At 34.6% G+C, this 20,897-nt stretch overlaps 2 protein-coding genes across 3 annotated transcripts; one reads left to right on the top strand and one right to left on the bottom strand.

Annotated features, from left to right (window-relative positions):
- The first annotated feature begins 532 nt into the window (after window positions 1–532).
- Window positions 533–9,641, top strand: LOC148076291 (proline-serine-threonine phosphatase-interacting protein 1-like). Of its 2 annotated transcripts, none has more exons than XM_087793032.1 (15): window positions 533–653; window positions 911–1,011; window positions 1,956–2,030; window positions 2,278–2,312; window positions 2,382–2,488; window positions 3,419–3,481; window positions 3,551–3,643; window positions 5,769–5,814; window positions 5,886–5,965; window positions 6,056–6,154; window positions 6,227–6,323; window positions 6,387–6,468; window positions 7,607–7,692; window positions 8,582–8,682; window positions 8,759–9,641. In XM_087793032.1, the coding sequence occupies exons 1-15, from the start codon at window positions 621–623 to the stop codon at window positions 8,888–8,890; spliced, it is 1,230 nt and encodes a 409-aa protein (XP_087649158.1). In that variant the 5' UTR covers window positions 533–620; the 3' UTR covers window positions 8,891–9,641. The 2 variants fall into 2 exon arrangements, with proteins under 2 accessions (XP_087649158.1, XP_087649156.1); XM_087793030.1 differs by having other exon boundaries at window positions 8,579–8,682.
- A 2,153-nt stretch (window positions 9,642–11,794) lies between these two features.
- On the bottom strand, window positions 11,795–19,594 carry LOC148076290 (tetraspanin-3-like). Its single transcript, XM_087793038.1, has 7 exons — window positions 19,445–19,594; window positions 15,501–15,692; window positions 15,354–15,428; window positions 14,123–14,224; window positions 13,911–14,063; window positions 13,758–13,841; window positions 11,795–12,497 (listed from the first exon to the last, which is right to left on the bottom strand). Exons 1-7 carry the CDS (start codon window positions 19,505–19,507, stop codon window positions 12,405–12,407), a joined length of 762 nt encoding a protein of 253 aa, XP_087649164.1. The 5' UTR covers window positions 19,508–19,594; the 3' UTR covers window positions 11,795–12,404.
- Between the last annotated feature and the right edge of the window lie 1,303 nt (window positions 19,595–20,897).

The following is a 20,897-nucleotide window of genomic DNA, read 5'->3' as shown; positions in this document are numbered from 1 at the left end:
TTTTACCACTGTACTGTATCAATAATCCACAGTTTTATCAATTAACATATTTTTTTGTGGGACGGGTTGGTTTTTAAATAACATTTTATTTTTATAATTGCTCCCATTTGGTTAATATTCCAATGAAGTGTGTATAGAATAACATTATTTGATTCATCTTTATATATATATATACTGTATATATAAAGTAATAAGAAAATCGCGTGATATCCCGGCGATGACTGAGGACGAGAGGATACAGTCGATTAAAGCAGCTTTTAAATCTGATGTTTGAACATATTTTGGTTTGAAAACAAATGAAAGCAGTTACGACTTCGTCAAGAGTCATGTGGTCTGTAAATACTACAACACCAGAGTCAAGTACTCGACAATACTACACATATATCCTCGGTACTACAGTATCACAGTATTAAGCAAAAAAAAAACTACAATGGTTCAGTTCAATCCTTCTCCTCTGACTTCTTCACTTCAGTCACAGAGAGAGAGACACAAGTGTTCTGACGTCACAGATCGAGCTCTTCCTCATTCAACACCAGTCACTGTCATTTGAACTCCATCTGTTCCAGAGAGTTCAGCTTCCTCTGACTCTTTAAGTCAATGTAGCGTTCCTCCGGACAGTCATGGCACCGCTGATGTTCAGAGATGTGTTCTGGGTGAGTCAGTCTTTCCTTAAACATGTCGTATAGTTTCAACAAGAAAGAGCTGAGAGAGAAAATGTTATTATAATGAAGAGTTTGTCGCTGAACTAGATTTGTCGAGTTATTAAGTTAAGATAAAAACGAGCCTCTGCACGAGTTTATTGTGCGAGTCAAGAGTCGACATCTCAGTTCTGCATTTCAAACCATATTGTGAGAGAAGGAAATGTTGCAAGAGCTTCTTGTAATACACAAAACTTTTCTCCTCGTCCAAGGGCCCGGACATGACTTGTCACGCCGGCTACGACGCCTTGACTCAACGTCTCAGGGACGGACGGCAGATGTGCAAAGATGTGGAAGAACTCTTGAGAATGAGGTAGTTTCACACCAAGAGTCACACCCTGAAATGTTGTGAATTTCTGTGGTCGGTTGTGTGGAAACAAGGCATCACAGTTGGTTACAGAACATATTGATATTTAGTGATATTTAGGTGATGATAGTTGATCAATAAATGTCTGTTTTAACCCAAAACAGAGACGTCAAGTCTTCAAGTTGAATCCAAGTTTCAGGCTTTTGACATATTATAGTGCGACTCAGAAGAAGACATTTTTAAAACACTTCTGATCATCTGAGGTTCATTATATTCAATATTTGCAGTGATCCCAATTTATTTTTCTATTAACCATTGTGTTGTCTCTGGGTCAAGGTGAGCCGAATGTTTGAAAGCAAATGTGTTCATAGTATCCCTTGTGTTGTCTCTGTGTCAAGCTGACTCGAAGGTCTAAAAACAAATGTGTTCATAGTATCCCTTGTGTTGTCTCTGGGTCAAGGTGACACGACCTCCCTGGCTTCCCTAAATACATATGCAGTGCTTTATAATGTATCTTGACCCAGAGGCAACACAAGGGATACCAAAGACACATTTGTTTTCAGGCATTTGGGTACCTTGACCCTGAGATAACACAAGGCTTAATAATAACATTTATCATTGCAATCAATTTAATTACTAAGGTCAGCAAGATAAATACTAATGGAATAAAAGTACTCAAGAATCTCCTGAGAGGAGGTAACAATGCTATATACTGTATGTATTAAATAATAATGAAAACAGAAGATTGTAAATGACACCTTGACTTCCTGAGCAGGAAAGCAGTCAACAGGGTGAACAGAAGGGGGCTCAGCAAACAACCTGCAAACAGCCCCCAGTTACAGAACTTGTATTTCATGCAGGAAAATTATCTCTTCTTTGACCAAACTTATACATGGTGGATTCAAAAATGAAGTAAAAGCGAACAAGTCTAAATGAATTTGCCTCCACAGGGCGGCAGCGGAGGAAAGGTACGGGAAGGAACTGGTGATGATCGCTCGCAGGGCGGGTGGAAACACAGAAATATGGTAATTGACCGGTGAAGTGTAGACGAAGACAATCGCGATCCATCAATGAAAAAATAAACTTTTACAGGGTTTGTTTATTCCACAGGAGACCAAAATGTTTTTAGTTTCAGTGTTTAGGAATTTTTATTTAATTTCTGTTATCAGCGTCAAACATGGTTTTAAGCATTTAAATGTAAATACAAAATGTTCGACTCCTAAAACCGTTTTAAATATTTATATTTATATAATCTTCTCACCATGGTCACAGCACGTTGAAAGCATCTTTTGAGGAACTCAAAACTCGTGAGTCAGTTTTCTTTATTTCCCCCGAAAGCCAATAGGAGAGTTTTTAATTCATGTTTCTGTCGGCAGAGCTGCAGAGCATCGGCAACCATCACGTGGAACTGTCTGAACTCCTGCGAGAGGAGGTGAAGAAGATCGAAGCGTTCAGAGAGCGACAGAAAGAGCAGAGGAAGAAGGTGATTAACTTCAACTCTAACTTTCTTCAGGCAAACAAAACCGACTATTTTACTCTTCAGTATCAAGGAGCTCGAACACAGGCTTGGTAACATTGGACAGAGAGAAATATTTAAAAAAGTATTTTGGTTTTCAATTTAAATCTAATTTATTACATTAAAACAAAACAGTCTGGTTGCACAGCTTCAATCTGAGGCCCCTCCACATGCTCTCTCAGGCCCCTCCAGGAGCCCCCCGGACACTTAAAATGATCTAAATCAAAACTGTCAAAGTGAAACCAAGTTTAATCAGCTTTGTCTCTGGTCATCTTTTTAAAATGTAGCTCAACTGCTCCTTCCTTGTTAAATGTGTTATGGTAGTTATTTACGTCTTAACTCTTAAGGTTCTCATAAGTTATTCAAAGAAATAAACCATATATAAAGGAGATGTTTCTAACAAGAATAAATTGACACAATGTAATTTCTTTAGTGACTCAGAGAGTTTATAAAACTAACCACATGTTCTGGACTCCAGCAATATATTTTATTAAAATGTAAAATTTCATACTAACTTCCTTTCAAGTTTGTGATGCATTGTGGGATTGACACCATATTTAGCATTTCTTTCCAGGAAGTTGCAGTTCTTGTAAAACCTTGACTCCAGATATATTTTCATGCAAAGCTGGAATTTCACTTCTCAGTTATTTCAGCAGTGAGAGAAGAAACCTCCAGTAAATCAATGAACACTAACATTCATTTGGCTTATTCATAATAAAACATGTAAAAAACAACAATTTCAGTTCCTGTTTTTTTTTTTATAAAGCCAAAGGAAGTTGAGTTAAGAAGAATGTTCACTAACTGTGTCACAATAATATTAATATATTGTAAAAGACAATCAACACGTTTTCTTTTGCTTTTAATTTATCTAAACTACTTTTTCCGCTTTCCCAAAAGTTTGAAGGCATCATGGAGAAAACCCAGAAGAATAAAGTCTCTTTGTTCAAGAAAACCATGGAGGTAAACAGAAGTGGATTTGCATCGTTATAAAATATTTTAAGTTGACCAGAAAAAGTAACTTCTTTTCAGTCCAAAAAGTTTTACGAGCAGAGGTGCAGAGAAGCGGACGAGGCCGAGCACGGTGCCGAGAGGAACACCGCCTCGGTCAGACACGCAGAGAAGGTAACACACGGGTGACTCTACTGTGATGTTGGGTTGGATTGAAGTCACAAGGACAGTGTTAAAAAAGCAATGGATCTTTACTCAAATATTAATTTTACCGCAAGAGGTATTGAAGCAAGAATCTAGGGTCAGAGTTCAAATCCTATTTTTACACATCTTTTTCTTGCATAAAAACAGACAAACGTTGAGTTAAAAACAAAGGAAAAATTCTACCCCCCGTCCTTAGAAAATAAGAATAAGAAAAGAGAATTATAAATGTTTTAAATCAAATACATATATACATACAAGTACACATTTATGTTCATCAATACATACACAAATTCCCAGTAAACAAATAGAAAATACATATATAGTAGGAGACAAAGAATGTGTTGATGTATAAATTAATTCACTTTTTCAAATATTGAGTAAAAAAATATAAATAAAAATAAAAGATACTGCATACATATGAGGGTAAATTGATGATGGTGTTCGATTTCATGTCTAATGAAAGGTTCAGATCTTTATCAGGTTTACAAAGTTATCCAACAAGACTGAGTCGTTTCAAAGTTCCATTCCAAGTAATGGAAAGCCAGCTGACAAACATATGACAGATCAGAAATACTGTGGACTATTTGTAAGGAGGCAAATACAATAATTCTAAAAAACAAGTTGTTAAACTAAATGAATCAAATTAAACGTTTGTATTTTTGTATAAAGGCAGTCGACAGATCCATGATGCTTTACAGTTGATGGCTTAAAACGAAAGCAACTTTTAGCTTAAACATCTATACTTTAGGAAGCCTTACAAGTTCTTGTGTTGACAGTTTTATGTCAACAAAGAGTAAAAAGTGAGACATTTGTTGTTGCCATTTCAATGCATATGTGTTAACATTGTGTATCTATTTTTAATTTGTTTGTCTAACATTAAACACTAAAAAAGTAGAGGTTTTGATCGGCCCACAGGCTGAACAGGTGTGTGTGTGTGTGTGTGTGTGAGGTGCTAGTCGCATGTTGAGGCCTGTAACAAAGTCAGTAGTTTCTGGCTCTACACAGTGATTTTGGTTTCATTTGCACCGTGATATTGAAACCAAAAGAGCGACCGTCTCACTCTGTGTTAACTATCCTCACTTTTTGAATAAAAAACAAACAAAACACCTTATTTAAGGGACTAAATAGACATTGTTGACCGACAGTTGTTGACTTTTTAATTCTGAACCTTAAACCCGACATCATCGTCTCTGAAATCAGCAGTTCCATTTGAATTTTAATTAAATTCTCATTTCCTCGTTTAGGTTTGTTTTCTGAAACACTGGTCTGTGGTAAAACCAACTTATTGTTCAAGGTGGCGGATTTAATGTTAACGAAGCAATGCTTCCGTTTTCCATATTTTACATGAAAAAACAAGTTTAATTGCAGTTAAAACTTTCCTCAACCTGTTGCGTTATTTCATTAATCACTTAGTTTCTCAGTGAATATACTTACAATACTAATTCAAATGGATTAATCTTTCGTTTGTTCACTGGTTCTGTTGATTATTTTTGTAGACAGACTGTCTCTCATAGTCTGGGTAAAGAAACTCTTAAAATTTGTTATTTTAGAATCTGGTGGCGCTTTTCCACAACACAGTACCTGCCCTATTCGACACTACTCAACTCGATTCGATAGTACTCTTTTGATTGCGAGATCGATCACTTAGAACCAGAGCGTAGCAAGTACTAAAGATAGAATGTGCATAGATAGAAATGATACTAGATTGATATTCATCCACACATTATCGTTTTTTCTATTTCCAATCAACTGGAATCAAGTCATTAAGTCCCGGTGGTGACTGAGCACGAGAGGATACAGTGACTCCAGCAGCTTTTAAAGCTGATGTTGGGACATATTTTGGTTTCAAAACAAATGAAAGTAGTTACAACATCGTCAAGAGTCATGTGGTCTGTAAATTCTGCAACACCAGAGTCAAGTACTCGACAATACTACAGTATTATCCTTGTAACTACAGTATCGCAATATAATGCAATATACCTTATCACTGTATTGTGATACATATTGTATACCCAGATTATCGCCCTACTTGACATCTATTCTACTGACACTGTTCCTTTTTATAAAAAACTAAAACTTCCTTCATCTCTCACAGACCAGACTTCGGGCAAAACAGTACAGACAAGCAGCAACTCAAGCAGGTATGATATGAAGCTTCTCCTTCATCTAAAAAACGCATTTCCATGACAAAGTCTATCTGGACCCCCGACAGAAAAGCAGTACTTGAGTCAGATCGTTCAGCTGGAAGAAGTTCGGCAGGACTGGGAGGCGACTCACAGAGGCACGTGTGAGGTACATCGACTGAGCAACATCTCACCACATCCTCTTTCTCGGCTACACTCGCACCGTTCAAGCATTAAACACCACAACCCGACGCTGCAGGTTTTCCAGCAGCTGGAGAGTGATCGGATCAGCCGACTCAGGTGTGCTCTGTGGGATCACTGCAACTGTTTCTCCACTCTGAGTGTCACGGACGACGAGGTAGGACCGCCAGGAAATGTATTCATCGAGCTTAAACTTAAGGAATCCTCAACTAAACGGTGTGTCCATCAGCTGTACGAGCGAGTCAGGAAGGTCTTGGAAGAGTGCGACATCAACAAAGACAACGACCACTTCATAGAGGCCAAAAAAACTGGAACCCATCCACCGGGTAAACCAGTAGAGCCTAAAAACCATATGAAGTCTATTGATCAAACTCTTCTCCTCTCGACAGATCCGGTGGTGTTTGAGAGCTACTATCACACGGACGAGAACATGAACAGAGATCCTTCAGCTACAGGAGACAACGTCCCCAGGTATATTGAAGACTCGTTCAAACGCAGAAAAATACTTTACAAGCCAAGTTCTAGAGGTTTATATTGGTCCGTATTATACGAAAACCCATTATCACGGTCTTGGAATAGTGTCAGTTTAAATTGGCAGTTTTAGGGAAGTCTGGAAAAACAATATTGAAATAAAAAATAAAAATGCAAGGTGAAAAATAAGCAGCCAAAAGACAAAACACATCAATTAAATATACTTAAGTTACAGCCTTTTGTTGTTTTTACTTTAGTTTTTCATCAAATATTGTTTTAATTGCCAATATAAGCTGGGAAAAGGTAAGTTTGACGACAAGTAAGGTTTAAAAAAAGGCCACGAGGATTAAAAAAAAGGTTGTTAATGTTATAAATTGAAGAGAAAACGAAACTTGTCGGTGTGTTAATCCCCTCATAATGAGGAGCTCAATGGATATGACAAGACGTTAAGATCTATAGATACAAAATAAATACAAACAAATGAACAAATACAAAACTTTCTCCTTTCAAACGCAATAATATAAGTCAAAGACAATAACGATTTTTATAATCTAAAAATAAAACACATCCCCTCATCGAGGGAATCGAAAATAAACTTTAGGAGCCCCACATCACCAGGAAGAGAAAAAATATATTGAAAACGTGCTGTTGTAAAAGATATTGTGTGGGTACGTCAACAACACAACACAGAAGATGTGAACAATAGTTACACTATTATTACTTACTGTCTATTTGTATATTTTCATATGTTTATTCAAATTTGTATTATTGACTTCTATTAAATATTTTAACTAATACACTGATTCTGCTGGTAGTTACCAAAGTAAACATTTATGTAAACAACAAAGTTAAGAAACTAATATGGTTTCCTAACTTGAGGCAAAGATTCTGAGAACAAAGCACGGATCAAAATGATTGGTCGTTCACTTTCTATCACGTTTGATCTTTGGGAAGAAACCTGAGAAAATCCATACAAACACAATAACAACTTACGAACTCCATGGATGGCAGTTGCTTAAATTTTGGAAGGTGTCACAGACTAAAAACATCCTTGTTTTTCTTCAAAATATTTGAATATGTATAAAATGTTACGGTTAACAGTGAATAACGTGATTCTGTGTCTATATATATATTTTAGGAGCGCTCATCCTTTCCTGCCTCCTGCTGCAGCGAACAGACGAAGTCTTGTCATTTCGCAGCCAATGCCGATCCCTAACGGCGACGGTAGGTACTGCACTAAACATTCTCAAACGATACTCGAGATTTGTATGGAAAAAGTTTTTACATTCAGAATTCTCCGGTAAAACTGTTATACCTAAATTTTATATTGAATTTTAGAATGTATGTTTGAATTGTTAGAATTCCGAACTGTGTATAAAAATCTGAAAAAAAAACCCACTTAAAATAATGCTATATTTTTATTTATTATTCTTTTTTTATGTAAATATTTTGATTTCACTGATATTAGGGGTGTTAGAAAATATCTATATGGCAATACATCGCAATATCCCTTTTACGGTATAGTGTCAATATTCGACAACACTGAATAATTATTTTTGGTTAAAAAAAAACAGTTTGAACAATTTTTTGAACTTTTGGTTTAAAATCATGTTTTATTTATTATCATAGTTTTTTTATGGTTAACAGTTCAATAAAATGTGTATAACAATATATATTTATTAATTAAAATATAAATATTTATATTGTAAGTGTACCGCATATATACTTGGCAGCAGTCATTAGATCCTATGCAGTTAGAGGTACAATAACCAATGACTGAGGACAAGAGGATACGGTCAACTCAAGCAGCTTTTAAAGCTGATGTTTGGACATATTTTGGTTTGAAAACAAATGAAAGCAGTTACGACTTCGTCAAGAGTCATGTGGTCTGTAAATACTACAACACCAGAGTCAAGTACTCAACAATACTACACGCATATCCTTGTTTCTACAGTATCAGTATATATGGTATAGTTATCCGTGTAACATGACATCATCGTTTTGCCAATAACCGGTTTACTTCTAGATGTATTTTCTTGACTAAAAATGACTCCCTTTATTCCATCTTGATTCAATAATCTGGTCACGGGTCTCCTTTTCGCTGTGTCAGCAGACAAGTCTTCAGACGAAGACCCTGAACCTCCACAGGAAACACCAACCCAGGTCGAGCTGGACGAGGACAACTACTTCGTTCTCTTTGACTTCACTGCACAGGTGAGCTCACAGTGTGTCCTGTAACTACATTGAATCGTGGATAAACTCTGAATTAAACCTAAAAAAAAATGCTCAGACAGAAGACGAGCTGAACGTCTGCAGGGGTGACGTGGTCCGGGCCTTGGATCAGGGAGAAGACGGCTGGTGGCTGGTGGAGAAAAATGGGCAGACGGGACTCGTGCCCGGCAACTATGTTGGCCGGCCATGAACGTCACCAACAGCAGGAAACATAAAACAGTCGTGAATGGAAGAATTTACTGTAAATCCCACAACTCAAGTGCACCGAGAATTCATTTTTTAAAGTATTAGCCGAATTTAAAACCCACAATTAAGCTTTAGTATTACATTAAATCATGTCGGACACATATAGATGTTCCATTTTCTTGAATAGGAAAGTGTTTTTTGGAACGAAAGTGAGCTTTCGGATTAAAAAAAAAAAAAGGTTGACCAGGAAGGCAACTGCGACCCACTTCTGTCCTCCATCACAAGCTATGAAACATTGACATGGATCTTAATAAAGCTCAGTCACTCGCCACAGACTTGGAGAAGATCCACGGCTTCTACAGAAAGAAAAGTTGTTCTTGTAGAATGAAAAGTGTGGAAAGGTTTCTTTACTCCTGCAGTACATCGAGTGGTGTTTTAGGTCAGATTCTACTTTGTTACTGGAAACAATTTTATATGTATTATTATTTAAGCAAATGTTTTGCAATTAATGTCATTTAATGAAACGCTGGCATTAAAATAAACAAAGCATTTAGAGATCCACATATAAGAAGAATTAGAAAGCAAAAGTAATGTGTCTATTAAACAAAGCCGTTAACTTTGCTGTTCTGTAGAGACGAGAGAAACTTACAGTCGACGCATGAAAGTCAACTGTTAGTGTTGAATTCATCATTAGAATCTGCCTATTACAATAAATAGAGAGTTTAACAGTGGTTGAATAAAGAATGACAGAGTTCCGTGTTTGTTACGTCAACGCTTTGTTAAATACCACAAACTTCAGGACGATCAGTGATGACACAAAAATACAATTGACAAGTTAAGTTTAGTCGTAACAATGTTAAACGTTTTACTTACTTGTAAATCTTGTTGATCACAGATCAAATGATGATCAAAGTTTGTGTAATTGGCAATTATTGTTTAGTTCTGAAATTTGTTCATTTAATAATCTTGACACTTGCAGGGTTGTTCACTTTGTTCCAAATTTTCACTCTTATATTTTTTTTTTTACACCCATTTGTCGACTTCACAGATCGTCTTTTTTTCAGGTTATAGGGAAACAAAAAGTTTAAATTTAACTTTTTAATTTTTCTTACTTTCCAGCAAAATGCTGTAAAAAATTAAACACTTTATTTGAATAAATACCAACTTTGTATTTCACAATAGGAATAATATTTGGTATCGGATCAAAACCCAGATATCGTATCAGTATCCAGACCATAAAAGTTGGATCGTGCATCCCTATGAATAGGTACATGTGTATTTGCACTCCCTGGATATCGGCAGTGGTCAGTGGTCACTCATCGCACAATCTTAAATAGCTGCCGGACTGTATTCCCTGTTCGTCAAAATATAAACCAATACTGACATAGAACACACGTCCTAGTTTATCAAGATTATCGAAATACTCCATTGACCAAGTACACGTGCCACAAATACCTGACAACATTTGCTAAGTTATACATTTAACTGCAAGTCTGCCAAATATGTTTTTAATTGTTTGGTTTTTTTTTGACCCACCAATCGCCTGGATGAGTCCGACCAGCCGTGTTTACTGAAATTCAAAGTACATCGTAACTGTGCTTTATGTTTCCAATACTGTATATATTCTTTGTTTAGCAGGCTTTTACAATGTTACCAACCTTGTTTAAAATGTGGTAAATTGTAAGAAAGTTTTAGCATTTTGATAGACGGAATTAACAAAAGGTTCACACCTTATTTATTGAAGCTTATTGTCTAATATTAGGAAGTTAACCAGAAATTCATTTTAACCGGTTTTAATAATACGTAACTTAATATTAATCACAGGAAACTGATACTTGTATCCCTTGAATTTTCACCGGTTCGAAAAAAACAATAAATCATTGGAATTTAAAGATGAATAAGGGTTCAAATCCGATTAAGTTTTGCTTTAATAGTAAATAAATAAAAGCGGGAAATCGCATTTATATGACGTCATGATGCTACCTGTGTTCTACTCTTTACTTTAAGTTGCACAAAGATACACATAGATTGAAACTTAAATCACCAAACGTCGAACATATTGTTAAAAACTGTTAAAAGATTTTTCTTAATATCATAATAAGTCATAAGAGACACTCACCGAAATCGTGTTCTTCTTCACCTGCTCGAATCCGAGCGACACTGACTTCACTGCTTTTTGGACACAACAGCACCTTCTAGTGGTCAACATGAAATGCGTGTATGAAATTGTGGTTCTGAAATAATTAAAAATAGCAACTAAAATATAAGATAAACGTTAAAGTAAGTTTCGACAAATATCTTTCAGAGTAATAATTTAATAATGATGAGTTTCTCTTTCATTTTAAAACCTAATGTAAAGGATTACTCGTCGGGTGATTCCAAAATATGAAGTTTAATAATATACAGGAAACTTTGCTCCCAATGAGACTATGAGTAAAGAATACTTCCAGAAAAGAATATTACATTTTTATTTGTGCAGGCTTTTCCTTGATTTTCTGGAACTCCTGTTATCTTGACCTTTAAAGTATTTATTTTATTGAGTATTGTTTTGATTGTTTAAGCGCTTTGTGACCCTGGTCTGGAAAAGCGCTGTTTAAATACAAATTACTTACTTAAATGGAATTAGTTAATGTGAAGAAAATAACTTGGTAATGAAAAAAATATGAATATACATTTTGCAGTTAACAAATGGAATAATAAAGTCTATAAAATAATACATATTTCTAAAATCACACTTTGTGTTGAAACTTTATTTTTAAACAAACACAAAATGGAAATACAAAACAGAAAATGACAAACACAAAACAATATGAGGAATAAAATGGTGAAAACGATTCAAGAAAATAAAATGAGACTACGATCAAATAAAGGATCATGTTCATCATTATACTGTCGTAAAAAACAACACTTTTGAAATGTATGTCTTTATTTATTGTCCTCCCTCTCTTCCATATTTACACGTTTGTTGTTTCTGCGTCGTTGACTAAACCTAAAGCTCATCGTTAGCGCCTGAAAGTAGTGAAACGGATGCACAAGAGAAAGTAAAAAATAAGTGCTTGTATTTCCTGGTAGCAGGTGAAAACACCGTAACACTGATGAAGCCAGAAGAGAGAAGGACGAGCGTCACAAGTGGCTGGAGGGTCAAAGGTCAAGATTCAGATTCACAGCATGTCAGTTAAAAAAAAAAAAACATCTACACAATGAGGTCTGTTTTCTAATCATAGTTTGACTTTCAAGTATTTTTTTTTTTACAACCACAAATGTGTCCGAACCTTCAGCACTTGAGAAAATACATTCACACAACAATGAGCTTTCCAGCGGCTCCTCGTCCTCGCCGTGACGTAATGACTGACATGAAGCGGATGAACTACGGTGGCTGTACAGGTGGAGTCAATAAATAATCCTGTGGAAAGCTCCGCCCACGTCCCCGGGCGTGCGTGAGTGTGCTCGAGCTGGAACTACTGCGGGGTCTACGCTGGACTCTGGGGCCCGGAGGTCTGGCGGCGGGCGAGCGGCGCTCATGCGTAGCTGTTGGTGGTGACGAGCAGCTCGTACGCCGGGTCGTGACTCCGCCGGCACAGAACCACGCAGGCGCACAGCATCCCCAGCATCTGAGGAGCACATGGAGCATATAAGAAAGAAATGAGTGAATTAATTTTTTTTTTTTTCAAATAAATCAATTACTTTTGCCATTTCTGTGAATTAAATACATTTATTTATACGTTTGAACGTTTATTTATTTGTACATTTAATTATCCATGTATTTTTGGAGAGAATACAAGAATAATATGCAAATGCCTGAAAGAATAAATGTTAAAATAACAAAAATTGTATTACTGTATTAAAACATACAGTAAATGTCACCGTCTATTTACAAAAGAAAATATTTTTTTCAACATTTTTATATTTATTCACACTTTTATTTGTTTTCATATTTACTTATTATCATGTAATTCATCGAAAAGAAAAGTCCAGAAATATATATCGACTTATTTATTTAATGTCTTTTTTCAAACTTTTGACAATTTTGTCAAATCTTGTGTTTTTCTACATTTAAACTAAATCATTGGGGCGGAAAATAAAAAAATCTCTCACACATAGAAATCAAATGATTTATTTGAGCGGCAGAAGCTCTTCATCTATAGTTCAGTATAAAAAGCAGATTTTTTTTCATTTTGTAGATGTAGAAGTAAATCAGTGTCATAATGATTAAAAAAAGTTTCAAGACTTGAAATGTTATATTCAATGTTTTTTTATAATGTCATGAAATAATTTCTAGATTGAAAGGTTTTATATTTTCAGAATAAAATGAATCTCTTTTTTACTTGTAGAGTTTGATATTATAATAACAATAATTAAAAAAAAAAAAACACTATCTAGTCTACTTTTTTACATTAAATTTAAAAAGCTAAAAATATATAAATATTAAATTTAGAAATGTATATTTTGAATTATTTGAATGTCCAACTCCATCTCAAAGTCCTTCATTAAAAAAATATATATCTGTAGCATTTTTAAATTCAATATAAAAAATGTTATCACAAAAAACTGTCTATAAATAAATAAATATTGACTTTAGAACACTTTTTTTAAATTACTGGATTAAAACTATGTACAAAATTAAACTGTTTTATTTTGAAAACATGCCATTTTTTAACTAAATTTAATTAAAAGACAAATTCAACCTTTCTATAAAACAAATAATTGGATTCAAGTTCTCATAAAATAATTAAATGCTTAACAAAATAATTTTTTAAAAGTTAAAAATTTCAACCTAATGTAATTAACCCTTCAATATCCTGATGACACCGAAATACTACCAATAAGTACTATAATTGTGTTCAGTACTGCAGTGTCTGTGACGAACGCACCTGTATCGTAGCAAAGGTCAGTGCAGCCCAGATGACGTACATCATGATCTCCTTCAGCTTCTTCACGACCAGAGCTTCACATCCCTGCGACAGAGACTCGCACCTTCACACACGTGTTCATTATACATCAACACGCGTGATCAAATAAAGCACCTCCTGGTAAAGGTCCTGCGGTCGCGTCAGAGCACCGGAGCAGTTGTTGACGTCGGGCTGGCAGCAGCTGACGGGAACACTGTTGTTCTTGGACTCCTTGAACCAGCGCGTGTTCCTCCAGTCAGAGTAGTTATGGATTCCACAGCAGTGCAGCTGAAGAGACGACACCAGGTGAGACTCCAAAGACTGTCCACCGTTGACCGTGGACTCACCTGTCTCTGCACGTAGTCGATGGCGCGACTCGGGGCGTCAGAGTTGGTGCCGTTGTACTCGTTGTAGACCTTCTGGATGGAGTGATTGACCTGATCTTCCACCTGAGGACACATTAATGGACTCAAGCTCACTCATCTAAAGCTGATCACAGTAATGATCTACACGTGTTATATGTTGAGTAAATCATGAGTTCTACTGCTGACATTTAGTATTTAAAGTCTGTAAGTACTATGAGTCACACATGATTCAAATAATTATATTAAAAAAACAGATTGTGTTTTTTAAAATTTTATATTATTTAAACAGTAACAAGTTGAGAAATATTGAATTTTGAAAACTGAATGAACGAATTAATGAAATAATAATAACTCTAGGTGTTAAAAATAAATAAAATAAAAATATTTCAGTTTAAATATTCAAAGTTTTAACATTTTAAATGTAAAATTCATATGCAAGTAGATGATGTTGAATTCAACTTTTTTTAAATATAGAAACTCAAAATTTTCTTTTTTAATTCAACCTTTTTTTTCCAAACATTGAATTTCTTTTTTTAAATGACTTAATTTGATCATTTGTATATTGAAAGGTTGAATTTATTTATTTATTTTTTACACATTTTTTTATTCACAATTTTTCTCTTTTTAAATGAACTCAAAGTTCAATATCTTGTAATTTATAGCCTTTTAAATTCAATAAACATTGTTGGCACTTTTAATCCTAAATCTTCACATTGAAGTTAAAAGGCTATGAATTGAAAATAAATTTGAATTAAAAAAATTAGGTTTGAATAAATAGACTTAAATATTTAGGGGGTTGGGCGGTTTAATTATTTAAATAATAACAAATTTCAATATACAAATCAATATAAAATATAAAAAATTGAATTCAATATTGAATTATATTATTTAAAAATAATACTTTTTGATCAACTAAATTCTAACAGTTGAAATTTTTTTTTTCCCAATTAAACTATTAAATAATTAAAGAATATTAAACAGTTTGGAAATTACCGAATTAAATCATTAAAATAACCATATTTTTTATGTAACATTTTAGAAATTATAAATCTTCTGGAGACACTGATCTTCTATATTCTAGTTTCCTTAAGGTGAAGGTAAAATATAGATATTATAGTTCAAAACAATACAATAATGTTTGATTAATCAACTAAAAAGAGTTGAAAAAAGTGTCAAATGTCTGTTCAAATCATCCCGTCTGAGAGAAGCTCACCTTTGCTCTGTAGATGTATCCCAGAACCACCACCACACACTCGGTCACAAACACCAGCAGCAAGATGGCGGCGAACTGAGGAGTAAACATGGTTTTATCATTTATTCATCATCACAAAAGTAAAACCAAAGATCTCCAGACGCTCACCGTGGCCAGACCGCAGGAGCTCTCTCTCACGGTGGCGCAGCAGCCGATCAGGCCGATGACGAACAGCAGCGTCCCGACGGCGATGATGACCACGGCCGGGATCAACGTGTACACGTCCTCGAAGAAGTGGTCGTAGTCGTCGTACGTGATGAACACGTACGCGCCGATGTAGCACAGGATCCCGGCGGCCGCCTGCGCACACACAGAGTTCAGTCGCTACATTAAAATGAACAAACATTTTTGACTCTTAAAAGAACAGATTACTCTGAAAATAATCCCAACTCTTGGCGAGTAGAAAAATAAGTGAAGTTTGAATTTTTTTTATTACTTAACTTTGTTTGTTTTTTGTTTATATTCTGTTTATTAGTTGATTATTTAGGTTTGTTGATTATTTATTTCATTTTGTTGGTTATTTATTTTTATTAATTTTCTTGAATGTCTTAATGTATTCTTGTTTTGCATCGTGGGTCAGAGACGATCACAATTTCATTTATGCTGTATGTCTTAATACATGCATATTTGACAATAAAATAACTTGACTTGACTTAAGATAGACTTTATTGAGACTTTATTTATCCCTCTGGAGATCTCCTTAAATTCCACTTCACAGCATGTTTCATAAAAACAGAACAAAGTGCAAACAAAAGAACTAAGTGCAAATGTAAAGAACATAGATCGAAATAAAGAACGTAGATCAAAAGGAAATAATTCAAAGAAAAGGATTCAAAGATTAACAAAGAATAGAATAATGTCGTATAAATGAAAGGGTCCCTTAGTCTATTAGTGTTGCATCATGGGAGGGGCATTCGTGCACTCCAACTCTGAATTTTGGCCGAACTATTAATTTGAAATTATAAATTAAAAAAAACGAATTTATTAAACATGTATTTTACTTTAACTTAAATAGTACTATTATGTTTTGTGTAATAACGTGAGAAAATCAGTGGGGTTTTTGTTTGTTTTTTCGATTGTATCGATTTTTGTGGATTTTGATGTAAATTGAAGGTGTTTGTTGTCATCAAATGCTTAACCACAGATATTGACAACTTCATCATCGTGTTCTCAAACATTGTTTGGTCTGAGTTTTAAAGAAATGTGTGAGAATCTCAAAAAAGGACAAGAAAAACAAGAAAAAACAACACTAACATTTTACGCCTCATTTAAGACCAGCTGGAATTTATTCAATTGTTTTTCCAGTTGTAACTTTGTGCTCATGTCTCTGATAATCCATGACTTACGATGGACTGTAAAGACGTGAACTAAACACTTCTTTCTTTGGAGTGAAATCGTAAAGTGTAAAGAGAAGAATTAAACTCTCTTCATCAAGTTGTTGTGATTTAAAAAAAAATATGATCTTTGTTCTTTTTTGGTTAATATTTCAATAAAGTGTGAATGAAATAAAATAATTTAATAATTTACAATTTACATGAAAATATTGAAGACGTTTGTACATTTGTGTATTGCAATTAAACATCCGACCTCTAGATGGCAGCAGTCATTACGTCCTCAGCAGTAAAAGGAACAATGAAATCCTGCGAGATCCCCAACGATGACTGAGGACGAGAGGATACAGTGACTCCAGCAGCTTTTAAAGCTGATGTTTGGACATATTTTGGTTTGAAAACAAATGAAATCCGTTACGACTTCATCAAGAGTCATGTGGTCTGTAAATTCTGCAACACCAGGGTGAAGTACTCGACAATACTACAACTATACCCGGGTTCCTACTCTATCACAATATATATAATATCGTGATACACATCGGCAGATTCTTGCCAACACAAACCTCTAGTTAATAATGTCAAATATCTTTAGAAAAACAGGAATTTTTTAAATGTTGTTACTAAAGAGAGTTGTTTGCTGATACTTGAAATACTACTACTCCTGTATTTGTATTTGTTATAACCATGAAAATATACTGTGTACTCTGCCTATGTTTTAATGTATCGGTAAACTGTTACTATTATAACATGAATATGATTTTTTTTGCATCCGTTTTGTTTTATTAATCAAGTATATAAACTAAATTAGTGCAATTGAAAAAAAAAACATTTAACCGCAGTCACATTTGTTTATACAATGTTGTAGTACAGTAGTTGTAGTCATGGTTCTTAAAGTTGTGTTAATGCTTGCATGGTCTTTGTCAAAGTTCTCTGGATCTCTTCTGTTAAACCATTCATTCATTCGGCATCAAAGGTTCTTTGTTGAGTAGAAAGTTAAACCCACGTCCTTCAAGTGACTCTTTTCAAACCCTTTTCCTGGATCATAAACACTCCCTTCTTTCCTTTCGTACTTCACTTTACAAGCATTTATTCCAGAACCTTGAGACTAAGATATCACTGTCAGCGATGGGTAAATAGAAATAAATAAAGATCATGTTAACATTCCTGTTGTATTTCTGCCAACATATCACAGGGGGCGCTGTGGAGGAGGTGTGTTAAGAGACGATGGTGAAGTAAGATCGACAAACTTTCTTCAGTGTACCCGGAGTAAACCTCAAATCAAGCTCTTCTAAATCAGTGTCAGCGTTGGTTAGGGACCGTCAACAAATTCAATGTTATTTTTGTAAGATATTTATTTGACTTTAACCTAGTTTAAATGATCAGATGACACACGATACATTTGCAACACTGACTTATAGATAACACTATATTACAGCATAAGAAATATTACTAATATTAATTCCCATTATTATTTTTATTTTTCATATTTTTCGTCAATAGTTTAAAACAAATGTTGCTTATTGCATATTGTTCTACAAATCTATATTATTTTCAGAAAATATATTCTCCATGTAAAAATGATTTCACACAGTAAATATAATCCTATTATAACTTATATGGTCTTATATGGTTGTATGTTTTAATTTGTGGGTAGACTGTTCCTTAAATTACGTTAAAATATATTATTTTATTTATTATTTCGGTCAATAGCTTCAAGGAAATATGACTTTTTGACTCAAAATCAACGTACAATTAAAATTAGTGTGTTGAGTTTGTATGTTCTCCCTGTGTTGCGTGGGTTTACTCCGGGCACTCTGGTTTCCTCCCGCAGTCCAAATACAAACAGAGGTTGATTGAGAACTTGGGGAAATTGTTAGTAGGTGTGAGTGTGTGTGTGTGAATGGTTGTGTGTCTTTGTGTGTCTCTGTGTGTCCTGCGACAGAATGGCCTCCTGTCCAGGGTGTCCCTCGCCACTCGCCTGAAGAGGCTGGGATAGACTGGTCAATAACTTTTGTAACAACAAAATGTGTCATATTGGCTCCAAATAAGGTTTAAATGATCACACGATACATCTGGATCAGTGACTTATAATAAAGTGCAAGAATAATAACTATTATTAATGAATATTAATTATTATTAATTATTTGTCAAATATTTTCATCAATAACTTCACATAAATGTGACCCATCACTTCCAAATCCACTTTAAAATGATAACAAAATACATCTGGATCACTGACTAATAATAAAGCACAAGAATGATAACTATTATTTATTATTACTATTATTAATTAACATTAATATTATTTGTCAAAAACGTCAAACAAATGGAGCTATTGACTCCAGATCCACTTTAAATCTTCATGAGTTGTATTTGTAGGATCATTTGAAGTTATTTTAAAGTGTTTTGGTTTATTTATGATGATCTTTGTCGTTCAATGACACAATCAGGTCAGTCATCTGCGGTATGACGTCATAGGTACTGTTGTGGGAGGAGGTTAAACGATGCAGATAAACTGTGATGATTTAAAACATATACTTTCGTGTTTACACTTGTTGTGTTTGTTTATCGTCCAAGAATGACGAGGATGGAGTTTGTCTTCTGGCGCAGTTGAGATGCTAACGTTAGCATCCTTCTGGTGATGCTAGCGTTAGCGTCCTTCCGGTGATGCTAACGTTAGCATCCTTCCGGTGATGCTGCACAAAAGAACCGCACACTCACCCAGAAGATCAGGTTCAGGAAAACCAGGACGGTTTTGGACGAGGTGATCCCGCACTGACCCATCGTCGAGACGGAGGTTTGTGACGCCGGTGACGTGAGAAAAGAAAAGAAAGGATCGATGCACCTGCGCCTCTGCTGTTGTGATGGGAAAATGGCTTCGCTGGCCCCGCCCCTTGCGCAGATTCCTTTGGCCTCCGCCAATCAGAAGGCCGCGATGGTGGGGTTCTTGTCACGTGGTGTGATGATATCGGCCGTAAACAGAATCGGATTAAGCAGCGAAGGTGACGTCATTTTTGGTGTATAGTCAGTGATTTTATGTTTAAGTATTATCAAAAAAAATATTAAAAGTTAAAAATAAATAAATAATAGAGTCAAAGGACACACGTAAGAGGCCAAGATGTGCAAATCAAATGTGCAAACTCTGGAACAAAATTTCAAAATTCGTGAATTTGTTTCAGAATATAGTAATTTTGTCCAAGGCTTTGTACATTTTTATTCGGAGTAATTTTGTTCAAAAGTTTGGACATTTGGATCAGGTGTCGTCATCTTTGTTTTATCATATTTTATGTATGTTTAAACTAGACTTAGTAAGATTTTCAGGGTTTATTTATATATATTTTTTTAAAGCCAAATAACAAAAGTACTGTGCCACAGAACTGCAAAATAAATGTATACACTCTGGAATACATGTACAATATTCAGAAACAAATGTAAAAACTTGAGATCAAATTTACAGTATAATGAAACAAAATTACAATTTCCTGAAAATATTTTCAAACACATTAAGAAACCCTTTAAATGTGGATTTAAGAGTGATCTTTGTTTAATCATTTTTTATTATTTTTGTTTAAATATATAATAAAGTTTCTTTTTTTTTTTTTGTAAGTCAAAGGACAAAAGTACGGTGGCCCAGAAGTGCAGAGAAACGTTAACAAAGTCATCTCTTAAATTTATTTACAGACTCTACAAACAAACAAAATGACGATATTTGGAAAAGAAAACAAATATATGTGTTTGTAAATTTCTTTCATGACGTACATTTTTTTCATAATATTGTTATGTAACAGAGTTTGTACATTTGTTTTGGAATTATGACTTCAGTACAATAGTCAGAACACGTGACATCAATAAAAACCAATGGTATTTGTAGTCAAACAAAGAATTATTCTAATAATTTAAAATCCAGAGTTTTTTTTTAATTTCTACCTTTTAATCATGATTTAATTCATCTGCAGTTGAGCTTAGAAATGTTATTTCTGCAGGTTTTTTGTCAGTTTTACTTCAGGTTTAAGTTTCTATTATTCATTAGATCTTCCTCTAATGACTATTCGTAATGTGTCTCTGTGTGTCCTGCGACAGAATGGCCTCCTGTCCAGGGTGTCCCTCGCCACTCGCCTGAAGAGGCTGGGATAGTCTGGTCAATAACTTTTGTAACAACAAAATGTGACATATT

Source organism: Callionymus lyra, chromosome 6, assembly GCF_982586985.1.
Source record: "Callionymus lyra chromosome 6, fCalLyr1.hap1.1, whole genome shotgun sequence".
NCBI lineage: Eukaryota > Metazoa > Chordata > Actinopteri > Syngnathiformes > Callionymidae > Callionymus > Callionymus lyra.
The sequence above is the reverse complement of the archived record's forward strand: the minus strand, read 5'-3'. Positions and strand labels throughout refer to the sequence as shown.

What these genes read in the sequence shown, in the direction of transcription:
- LOC148076290 (XM_087793038.1), bottom strand. Translation starts at nt 19,507, where the DNA reads ATGGGTCAGTGCGGGATCACCTCGTCCAAAACCGTCCTGGTTTTCCTG. An exon ending in GATACATCTACAGAGCAAAG is followed by an intron (nt 14,225 to 15,353) that starts GTGAGCTTCTCT and finishes ATGTGTCCTCAG; the next exon opens with GTGGAAGATCAGGTCAATCA. An exon ending in TCGACTACGTGCAGAGACAG is followed by an intron (nt 14,064 to 14,122) that starts GTGAGTCCACGG and finishes TCGTCTCTTCAG; the next exon opens with CTGCACTGCTGTGGAATCCA.
- LOC148076291 (XM_087793030.1), top strand. Translation starts at nt 621, where the DNA reads ATGGCACCGCTGATGTTCAGAGATGTGTTCTGG. An exon ending in GAAGAACTCTTGAGAATGAG is followed by an intron (nt 1,012 to 1,955) that starts GTAGTTTCACAC and finishes TTGCCTCCACAG; the next exon opens with GGCGGCAGCGGAGGAAAGGT. An exon ending in TGTTCAAGAAAACCATGGAG is followed by an intron (nt 3,482 to 3,550) that starts GTAAACAGAAGT and finishes ACTTCTTTTCAG; the next exon opens with TCCAAAAAGTTTTACGAGCA.